Here is an 11,205-nt window from a genome sequence, read left to right as displayed (position 1 = left end):
GCTCCCCGCTGCAATGTCAAAGAATTCCACTTGGCTTTAATAGGTAACAGTTTGCTAATACCTTTCGCTCACCTGCTCAGAGCTAAAATCAAAGGACCCCTTTGACGTTGCGATTGAAGCACTTCAAGCAGCTGGGCATCGCTCAGCTTGATGTCCTGCAGCCGCAAAGAGGACTGTGAATTAGGCGAGAAGGAAAACTCTATAAATTTGCATCACAAATCACTTAAAGCCACAATTTATTATCAAATAACACTTAGAATTAAAAAGAAGAAGGGAGAGCAACAGAAATACACTTAACTTAACTAACTAATTTATCATACACTTTTGGTCACACGTTGACTTGAAGTCGATTGTTGGGTGGATTGTTCCTTAAAACGACGTAGTGAACAGAATTTAAGCATGTTGCCAGCTTCAGTCGTCTAGATGAACTGATTTGAAATAGAATTCGAGGGGCGTTTTTTCTAAAGCCACAGCTTATCAGTTGGCTACGCCAGCTCACAGACGCCTCTGCGCTCCATGAAGACCTCCAGGCAAGTGTTGTCCACGCGGTCGAAGAGTAGTGATCCAAATCGTCGCGCCGAGTAGTCGATTATCAGGACCATCTTGCAGTTGATGCACTTATCACGATAGTGATACAACAGACCCACTGTGGGATGGACAATGTGATCCACAAAGCCCGGCGCTGTGCGATACACCTGATGGTTACCCATCTCGACAACGGCGCGAGTATTCACCACGACTTTGCTCCGCATGTAGGCTGGCAGTACCTCTAGGGTTCGCCGCACCTTCGACTGAGTGTAGAGCAGGCGATTGACCACATGGGGCGGGGCATTGAACGTGTCGTTGCTGTCCTTGCGATAGAAAAACACATTGCGGAAGACAAAACCCGCTGTCCGTCCCTCATCGCATTGGCGCAGATATTCGATCAGTGTATTGTGTTTCAAGGGCATCAGAACTTCGTCTAGATCCACGACGGCTGCATATCGATGATTGTCCACGACGTTCGCACGATAGACACAGTCATTGAACTGGGCCACTATTCCCGCATAGTGGAGATCCTGCAGGTGGTTCTGCACATTCCACTCGAAGATATCAGCCAGTCCCATACGCTGATAGTGGTGGAGCACTCTCTGGACTTCCTCACTGGCTTCCACGAAGTAGAAGTAGAAGTGAGTTGCTCCCTGGAGGCGATACATCTCCACAAATTCCACCAGACGCAGCACATTCGAGTAGTTCTCTTGCAGAGGACCAACACACACGGATATCGTTGGTCGGGATTTGGCAAATAGCTGAGATATATTGCGGGGGTAGCTAAATGAAGGAGCGTAATCCGATTAGAAGAGATTGGGTCTTAGACCTAGAACCCTCTCACCTTATCTGTATGAACGTGGGACTCAAGTGACTCAGTCTGTTGGACGCATAGCTCAAGGCCACCGCCTGGGGCAGTCGGAGCGGCTCTCGCCTCGACACATGCACTGGACACATGATGCTCCAGGCCGCAAAACTATTGTTGTGTACATCATGCATGGCTCCTGCCTCCTCCGCCACGATTTCATGACTACTAAAGTCCCCATAGCGGACTATGCAACTCACTTGGGAGTCGCGTAGACGTTCCGGCAATATGGCAAATAAACGCAACGATCCGATGGTAATTTGTTCATCATCCAATACCACCTTGCCTGTAAATGAATGTGGAAAGTGCCAATTAGAACTCGGAGCAGAGCAAGGTGACCATTAAAGTAATGCATCGCGGGCCATAAAAACAAACACACACTTTATGATTTCAAAGGTGATTAAAATGTTTACTATTTTCCAAGGCAGACTCACCTACAACATTCGTTCTCACATCGAAGTACGCCGAATAGATCTCATGTCTGAGCGAGGCATTCCCTATCCGCCTCCAGCTGTTGTTGTAGGCCCAATGAGGATTCGGCTTCTCATAGATCAATCGCCGTTGCACTCCATCGAGATCAAGGCGCATGCGTTCATTCTGAAAATTAAGAGAGAGAGAGAGAGTCAGACGGGATCATCGCAGGATTCGGTGGATCTGTATCACTCACAAGACTTGTGCGCATGGAAATGTAGACGAGAATCAAGATGGTGGAGGCCACCAGACCCGATAGGGTAAAGTAAAGATACTGGAAACGATTCTCTTGAGGAGCCAGCATTGTGAGCGGAATTTAATTTGAATTTTCTGTGAAATTATTCTCGAGTAGGTGGACTCCGCGTGACATGCTCGTCAGGAATTGCCGCCAGCAACTAAAGCTGATTCTGTTTATTTATTTCTAGTCGTCGTCGTTGTCGATTTCGTTGCGGTCGGTCGTTGGTGTTCTTGTTGTTGCTGTTGTTGCTGGCTTCGTCGAGGCGTTCTAGTGGCGTCTCAGACCACCCCCAAAAAGCAGCTCCTGTTGCTTATTTGCTTAGCGTAGTTCTAGTTGATGGGCGGCCATCGATTAACGATAACATTGCTTGTGGGGCAAGGTGCTGCTGTTGTCGGTGGAGGCGTCTCTCAGTGTCATCATCGCCGCCCCTCTACAACCCTCTTTCGCTCTTTCCACGACATTCTTTGCGGTTGTGTCTGCTGACCTGACGCTACGCAATTGAATAGGAGCAGCACTCAATATAGGGCCAGGACTCGGTCACAGTCACAGGACGCACAGAGCATTCAACAAGTTAATCAACAGACGCTTCGCATGAAACTGGCGCCAAACTGGTGACTAGACTGTCAGCAGCCGGCGGCAGCGACCGCAGCAACAGAGCACTGTGACCCAAAAGTCGATTAAAAGTGGACGATATGTTCATAAATGACTAAAGAACAACTTTGAGATATTTCGACAACATCTCATTTGGATTTGACAATTGGAATCTTCTGGTTCGAACACAAAGAGGTTACTAGAATGAAGTAGGATCCTTCCATAGTTTCAACAAAAGCATTTCATTTAATTTTTGTTGCTTTTCGCACACTGTCCATGACAGCGCAGTTCTCTTGTGTGAGTGGGTGAGGCACATGGACCTTGTAAACGCACTTCACATCACAAGTGTGGGGTTGTGTAAACCCTCTAGAGGGGGAAAGGAGGGTTGGATAACTTTATAAATTGTCTATTTGCTTCTATATTGGAGTGTTCCTAGCTGGGTTGCCTCTGGATTTGGTTCTAGGTCAATGTATGAGTGAGTCAGCGCCTCCCCTTTTCCCCTTACCAGCGAACAATTTTCGTTGAGCTATTTATAGATTAAAAAAGAGCAACAAAAACATTCATTTTTATTCCAAATTGTTGCTATACATTGGGATATTTATATATTTTATACATTTAATAGAGACAAACAAAAGTGAAAGAAATCCTCTTGATAGTTTCTTTTGTGGCCAAAGTCATTAACAACAAGGGGAAATGAGTATACGTATTTGAAATAATACTATTAAATCTATTCAACAGGTGGCTCCTTCGCCTCGAAACCGTCGAGGAAACACTTAATCTGTTCGTTGTGCATAGTCAAGTTTACGTCCATTGTGCTTTGCATTTCACTCTAACGGTGTTTTTACATTAGCTGGAGAAATTCTTCATTCGTAATGTATCGGGTCTTGATGAAGGATTTCTAGATAGAAGAAAACTTTCACATTTTGATATGTAGGTCAAATCACCTTTTGTGTGTATATTTTAAACGCCTAAAAGTATGTAACAAAGTCGAAAAATCACACCATTCTAAATATCTAAGCTCAGCGTAGGTCTGACTGGCTTTTCTTATTACTTTCTATAGTCTGTAATGAAAGGAGTCGCCACTTTTGTCCTGAACATATATAGGACACCCAGAACAATGTCGAGTGTCGATAATTCATACCCCGCTAAATCGAAAAACCTCAATATTTCGTAAGAAACTGCTGGTCCCTTGAAAAAACTTCGTTAAAAATATAGCCCAGCAAATCTTAACACTCTGTAATTCGCAATAAAATCGGTTGCCTTGTTATTTCGAATTATTCGAAGTATTGAAATTTCTTGCATCTAAGCAGTTGTTTTTAGGCAACATTTGCAAACAAGAGCTATTTTTCTTAAAAAGGATGTTCCAAAATCTGTTCAAATGTGAAAAATCCATTAATTTTCTATGGTATACTTTTAAGTGTCTGACTTAACAAAATCTGTTAGGGTCACCTCTTCAATTTAAGTCATCAAAAATCAGGTAAGCCTGTTGAAAATTATTCAACGACTTCTTTCTCGGTGTTAGGCTAGCGGCAGAAGTTTATCTAGAGAAAAAATGAGAAAATACTCCCAAAAGTAAGCAACTGAAGTCCAATCATTTACTTTTTGAAACAACTAAAGATTTGGAATATTCTGTGGATAATGAATAATCTTCAAAGCAAACATTGGTCATAGAGGCATCAAGGCATACAAAAGTTTGAAAATTTTGAAAAATGGTTTCAAATACTGAATAATTCCCAGCCCATTACATACTTCATGAGCAAAGTTTTAAGAACTTTGATTAAAACCACTCGTTATGTCTTCGTAGAGAAAAAAAAAACAGCTGGTCTGCAGGATACTGAACGAAGGCAACATGAGTTTTAGATCCCCCAAAATCAGGAATATTGATTTTCAAATGGTCTATCGCAGTTTAGTCGCATTTGAGAATGTGTAAACAAGATATTTATCAAGTTGATTGCAACCAAACCATAGAAAAATGTCTTCCCCCAAAAGATTTTATCCATTTATCGTCTGGACTTAACACACCCTCGACTTTTGGTATCTAGTTTAGTTATGGCAATTTCCAGCCCTTTCGTCAAGGTCCAACAGATCCGAGAGGGAAACCCTCGGAAAAGGTGCTTAGCATAAATTCGTGTTAATGCTATTCCACTTACGAACCTCTGTCGACTACGAATACGTGGGAAATTCTGTTCCACTGCACTGAAAATGTTTTGTTACACTTTGTACAAACTCAAAAATTTTAAAATAATTCCGCTTGACTGTTTTCCGATTGATTATCTCCTTTGCTTGCCTGTTCTAGGCTAAAAACAAAGGTCATTGATCACGTTGTGTCTAATGCAATCAAAGCAACAGTCCATGGTTCATCTTGATATCTTGCGAGCAGGAAAACTCCATAAACTTTCATTACAAATCACTTAAAGCCACAATTTATTGTGAATTAACACTTACAATCAAGAGCAGAAATAGAGAAACCTTTCTAGCTTACTCACTAATTTATCATACAATTTTGGTCACACTTTGAGTTAAAGTCGGCGGTTTGGTAGATTGTTCCTTAATAGAAATATAGGGCGGTTTTCTAAAACCACAGCTTATCAGTTGGCTACGCCAGCTAACAGACGCCTCTGCGCTCCATGAAGACCTCCAGGCAAGTGTTGTCCACGCGATCGAAAAGTAGTGATCCGAATCGTCGCGCCGAGTAGTCGATTATCAGGACCATCTTGCAGTTGATGCACTTGTCCCGATAGTGATACAACAGACCCACTGTGGGATGGACAATGTGATCCACAAAGCCCGGCGCTGTGCGATACACCTGATGGTTACCCATCTCGACAACGGCGCGAGTATTTACCACGACTTTGCTCCGCATGTAGGCTGGCAGTACCTCCAGGGTTCGCCGCACCTTCGACTGAGTGTAGAGCAGGCGATTGACCACATGGGGCGGGGCATTGAACGTGTCGTTGCTGTCCTTGCGATAGAAAAACACATTGCGGAAGACAAAACCCGCTGTCCTTCCCTCATCGCATTGGCGCAGATATTCGATCAGTGTATTGTGTTTCAAGGGCATCAGAACTTCGTCTAGATCCACGACGGCTGCATATCGATGATTGTCCACGACGTTCGCACGATAGACACAGTCATTGAACTGGGCCACTATTCCTGCATAGTGGAGATCCTGCAGATGGTTCTGCACATTCCACTCGAAGATATCAGCCAGTCCCATACGCTGATAGTGGTGGAGCACTCGCTGGACTTCCTCACTTGCTTCCACGTAGTAGAAGTAGAAGTGAGTTGCTCCCTGGAGGCGATACATCTCCACAAATTCCACCAGACGCAGCACATTCGAGTAGTTCTCCTGCAGAGGACCCACACACACGGATATCGTTGGTCGGGATTTGGCAAATAGCTGAGATATATTGCGGGGGTAGCTAAATGAAGGCGCGTAATGCGATTAGAAGAGATTGGGTCTTAGACCTAGAACCCTCTCACCTTATCTGTATGAACGTGGGACTCAAGTGACTCAGTCTGTTGGACGCATAGCTTAAGGCCACCGCCTGTGGCAGTCGGAGCGGCTCTCGTCTCGATACATGCACTGGACACATGATGCTCCAGGCTGCAAAACTATTGTTGTGTACATCATGCATGGCTCCTGCCTCCTCCGCCACGATTTCATGACTACTAAAGTCCCCATAGCGGACTATGCAACTCACTTGGGAGTCGCGTAGACGTTCCGGCAATATGGCAAATAAACGCAACGATCCGATGGTAATTTGTTCATCATCCAATACCACCTTGCCTGTAAATGAATGTGGAAAGTGCCAATTAGAACTCGGAGCAGAGCAAGGTGACCATTAAAGTAATGCATCGCGGGCCATAAAAACAAACACACACTTTATGATTTCAAAGGTGATTAAAATGTTTACTATTTTCTAAGGCAGACTCACCTACAACATTCGTTCTCACATCGAAGTACGCAGAATAGATCTCATGTCTGAGCGAGGCATTCCCTATCCGCCTCCAGCTGTTGTTGTAGGCCCAATGAGGATTCGGCTTCTCATAGATCAAACGCCGTTGCACTCCATCGAGATCAAGGCGCATGCGTTCATTCTGAAAATTAAGAGAGAGAGAGAGTCAGACGGGATCATCGCAGGATTCGGTGGATCTGTATCACTCACAAGACTTGTGCGCATGGAAATATAGACGAGAATCAAGATGGTGGAGGCCACCAGACCCGATAGGGTAAAGTAAAGATACTGGAAACGATTCTCTTGAGGAGCCAGCATTGTGAGCGGAATTTAATTTGAATTTTCTGTGAAATTATTCTCGAGTAGGTGGACTCCGCGTGACATGCTCGTCAGGAATTGCCGCCAGCAACTAAAGCTGATTCTGTTTATTTATTTCTAGTCGTCGTCGTTGTCGATTTCGTTGCGGTCGGTCGTTGGTGTTCTTGTTGTTGCTGTTGTTGCTGGCTTCGTCGAGGCGTTCTAGTGGCGTCTCAGACCACCCCCAAAAAGCAGCTCCTGTTGCTTATTTGCTTAGCGTAGTTCTAGTTGATGGGCGGCCATCGATTAACGATAACATTGCTTGTGGGGCAAGGTGCTGCTGTTGTCGGTGGAGGCGTCTCTCAGTGTCATCATCGCCGCCCCTCTACAACCCTCTTTCGCTCTTTCCACGACATTCTTTGCGGTTGTGTCTGCTGACCTGACGCTACGCAATTGAATAGGAGCAGCACTCAATATAGGGCCAGGACTCGGTCACAGTCACAGGACGCACAGAGCATTCAACAAGTTAATCAACAGACGCTTCGCATGAAACTGGCGCCAAACTGGTGACTAGACTGTCAGCAGCCGGCGGCAGCGACCGCAGCAACAGAGCACTGTGACCCAAAAGTCGATTAAAAGTGGACGATATGTTCATAAATGACTAAAGAACAACTTTGAGATATTTCGACAACATCTCATTTGGATTTGACAATTGGAATCTTCTGGTTCGAACACAAAGAGGTTACTAGAATGAAGTAGTATCCTTCCATAGTTTCAACAAAAGCATTTAATTTAATTTTTGTTGCTTTTCGCACACTGTCCATGACAGCGCAGTTCTCTTGTGTGAGTGGGTGAGGCACATGGACCTTGTAAACGCACTTCACATCACAAGTGTGGGGTTGTGTAAACCCTCTAGAGGGGAAATGGACTTTTTAAATTGTCTATTTGTTTCTATCATAGAGTGTCCCTAACTGGGTTGGGTTGCCTCTGGTTCCTGGTTGTGGGTCAATGTATGAGTGAGTCAGCGTTTCACCCCCTCCTTTCGGTTTCGTTCACCAGCAAATTGAGCTATTTTTAGTTTAAAAAACAGCAGCAAAAAACATTAATTTTTATTCCAAATTTTAGCTTTATATTTGTGTAGATATATGTTCCTACATATAGAAATATATATTTTATACATTTAATACAGACAAATGAATGTGACGGAATTCCACTTGATGTGTTAGTCTCTTTTGTGCCCCAATTCATCAAGAACAACAACAACACACAGTGGGAAGAAAGTGCTTAGCGAATAAAATCCAAAATTGTTATCTTATCAGTTAATTTAGGAAATAAAAACTTTTAACAATAAAAAACGCAAATGAATGAACTAACAAGTTTTTAATTTTTGTATATCATGAATTAAAGGTAAAAATATGTATCATAGAAATTCCAAAGCCTTTTCTTCAAAATGTTTTATGTTTAATTTGTTGAACAAATATTAAGTTAAATAACGTGAACAAATCAAATCAGTCAAATGCCTAAATGGAGACCTTCGGAAAAGCCACCAAAGGAACTCTTTTTATAAAGGAATTTTGCCCCTCAAAGTATTCTACAGACAGTTAATAATCTCAGTCAGAAACGGATTAAAATACTTAATAGGCAATAAATGATTTCCATCTTCAAAAATAAGAAAGAATTTTTGGTAAGTCTCTCTGTCAATTCTTATTTGAGAAGTATTTCTTTCCCTTCAATTAATGTATATTTTTACCTCTTATTGCATACTTTATGGGGGAATCTAGGGGGGTTTATACCGTTTTGCATTTGCATTTGTTACATAAAGAAACCTCTTTTAAGGTATATTTGTGGTCTTTGCGTATTTCATTTCACTTTCAGAAAGTAATTATACTTTTCATATACATAAGTACTTTTTGGATTGTAGTTTAAACCAACTCTTAGTACAATTAATTTTTGAACCCAATCACCTTAGTAATATCAAAAACTGTATTACGATACCTCGTTTGAATTAAATTCTTGTTTTTTCTTGGATGAAACACTTTTGAGTCTCCCATCTTCAGTAGAAGATTTTCCATTCACTATTTTGTGCCACTGTGCATTGACCACTTGTGGGACCTTTTTTTCTCATATTTCTCTTTGTCGTTTTCTTTCACTTCAAAGAAAATGAAATATTTCTCAATTTCTCATTTCATTAGGCACTCTAATTGCGTTTGAATTTCAATTTAAATAATATGCCAATTAGGAAGGCAACAAAAACTCACATGCAGATGGGTATAGGCAAAGAGCAGAAATATATAAACAATTAGCATTAGAACACAAAAATGTGTCAAACGAGGACGAAAGCAATGAAAGCATTTCATACGAAACATTTTCACTTTAGCCCTAGGGCACTTTGGCCCGCGACTCGCACTGAACGGGTATCTACCAATAACTGATACAATTGACCACTTTCTATTGCCTATGTATGTATGTAGCTATGAATCATATCAGTAGAATCGATAAGATAAGATAGGAAAGTCAGTTTATCAGTTAAAAACTAATGTTTCTTTTTCCGTGTAGTGTTGCAGCTGCACCTCTAGTGGTAGAGAGAGAGAGAGAGAGACAGCCCGCATTATCGTCAAGGTGAAGAGTAAGAGTCGATCTAAATGAAATTAAATGCTCTCTCTACCAGCATAATTCCAAATGTTCAACCAGTAGCTAACTAAATGACATAACACAGGGAGCTGGCTGCCTGACAATCGTACAGGCGACCCTCTTAATGAGCGAAAAAACTTCACCCCAAACTCAATTCACCCTGCGTTCGCAATTCACAAACATTCGGGATCCTTTTTCATCGGGGTATTCTAACAAATTGATCGAATTTTTGCCTACCTTTTCCCACTTGGCATACCCTATAAACTTTGAATTGTTTAATTACCTTTTAAAGGCAGTTAAAATGTTTACAACGAATCACATAATTTGAGACTTTAGGAGTATCTCTTCTCTCTAAATTTCAAGTCAATAGGATGTATGTACATACATATAACTGAATTTGCAAAAGGAGAAGAACGAGGACTGTCGGGTCTTGTTCTTCCAGGGTATGACAATTTCGAGTTCGATCTTGTAATGCCATTTATTCACCTTTCCTTCGTTGGCTTAGTTTTCGCGTAGGGGAGCGTGAGAAAGCGAACAAGATTGCCAGCGAAATCTTGACTAATTATTATGCACTCAACTGGTAGCGAACTGGTAGTCTCATAAATAGATCGAGACTCTCACGTTTCCCATAAAACGCAGTCAAGAAAGAAGAAATACCCAAGGGTGGCAACGACCATTTAACCCTCCGCACATAAATCCTCCGGACAATCTTGAACCGCACATACCAGCATAAAAGCGCCGAGCATACAAAAAGCATTTTACAATTTCCATTTCAATTCATTTATATCACACACATATACATATATATTCTTGAACCCTCGTTTTCGTATTATTGTTGTTATTACCCAAAGGCACGCAGCCGGTGGTTGCCTTCTTTGTCTCAATTGGGTTCCCCTACACTTCATGCCACTCCACTCCACTCCATTCCATGCCCATGGTAGAGAGAGCCGGCACGCCTGCGTTTTTCATAAAATTTCATGCGAAAGTATTTTTCCAAACCGACAAACGGCTGATGGAGGGGGAAATTATTTCTGCTTTTGGTGGTGGGTTCTCCTTTTTACTATAAATACTCGTCAGAGATCGTTTCAGCATGACAGTCTCATTCTGAATTTCAAAAAGTAAAGATCGACAAACAAGACAACCTAATAATACTAAGAATTGTGTGCAAACGCCAGGCGAGGTCGTCTCCCTATGTGGGCGGCCTCAGCCAAAGAACATTCAACAATATCAAGTGACTAAAATAAAACTTAACTCAAGTTTCTACACCCTGGGTAAGTAAAACGAAGCGTAAATTGTGAAATTTTGTGAAATACAAGAAGACGTTTTTTTCTATTTCACAGTCCTTAAAAGATTTTGAGATCCAAAAAGAAACTCTCTCAAGAAACCATTAAAGACAGATTTCCACACTTAAAACTCATCAGATCCATCCAAAACCAGCCAAAAAGTGATTGTTTGGAAAAAAAACAATTAGAAATCGTTTAAAGTTATCTAAAAAATCTATAAAAGATATTTTGGAATCGTTCAAGAATCAATATAAAAGTTCTAAAATAGTTTCAAAATATGGAAACGTTCAAAGTAACCTACAAGCCCCCGACGAATAGTCTGGAATTTTCAAAAGTAATCAT

General features: G+C 41.8%; 2 protein-coding genes across 3 annotated transcripts; both read right to left on the bottom strand.

Moving 5' to 3' along the window:
- Positions 1–282: 282 nt before the first annotated feature.
- Positions 283–2,751, bottom strand: LOC137576563 (uncharacterized). The gene is made up of 4 exons (XM_068289779.1): positions 2,061–2,751; positions 1,828–1,990; positions 1,373–1,679; positions 283–1,311 (listed from the first exon to the last, which is right to left on the bottom strand). The coding sequence occupies exons 1-4, from the start codon at positions 2,166–2,168 to the stop codon at positions 486–488; spliced, it is 1,404 nt and encodes a 467-aa protein (XP_068145880.1). The 5' UTR covers positions 2,169–2,751; the 3' UTR covers positions 283–485.
- Positions 2,752–5,088: 2,337 nt separating this feature from the next.
- On the bottom strand, positions 5,089–9,360 carry LOC137576822 (uncharacterized). Of its 2 annotated transcripts, none has more exons than XM_068290134.1 (4): positions 9,208–9,360; positions 6,632–6,794; positions 6,177–6,483; positions 5,089–6,115 (listed from the first exon to the last, which is right to left on the bottom strand). In XM_068290134.1, the coding sequence occupies exons 1-4, from the start codon at positions 9,313–9,315 to the stop codon at positions 5,299–5,301; spliced, it is 1,395 nt and encodes a 464-aa protein (XP_068146235.1). In that variant the 5' UTR covers positions 9,316–9,360; the 3' UTR covers positions 5,089–5,298. The 2 variants fall into 2 exon arrangements, with proteins under 2 accessions (XP_068146235.1, XP_068146236.1); XM_068290135.1 differs by lacking the exon at positions 9,208–9,360 and adding an exon at positions 6,863–7,533.
- Between the last annotated feature and the right edge of the window lie 1,845 nt (positions 9,361–11,205).

This window comes from Drosophila tropicalis, unplaced genomic scaffold (assembly GCF_018151085.1).
Source record: "Drosophila tropicalis isolate 14030-0801.00 unplaced genomic scaffold, ASM1815108v1 contig_593, whole genome shotgun sequence".
Lineage (NCBI taxonomy): Eukaryota > Metazoa > Arthropoda > Insecta > Diptera > Drosophilidae > Drosophila > Drosophila tropicalis.
The sequence above is the reverse complement of the archived record's forward strand: the minus strand, read 5'-3'. Positions and strand labels throughout refer to the sequence as shown.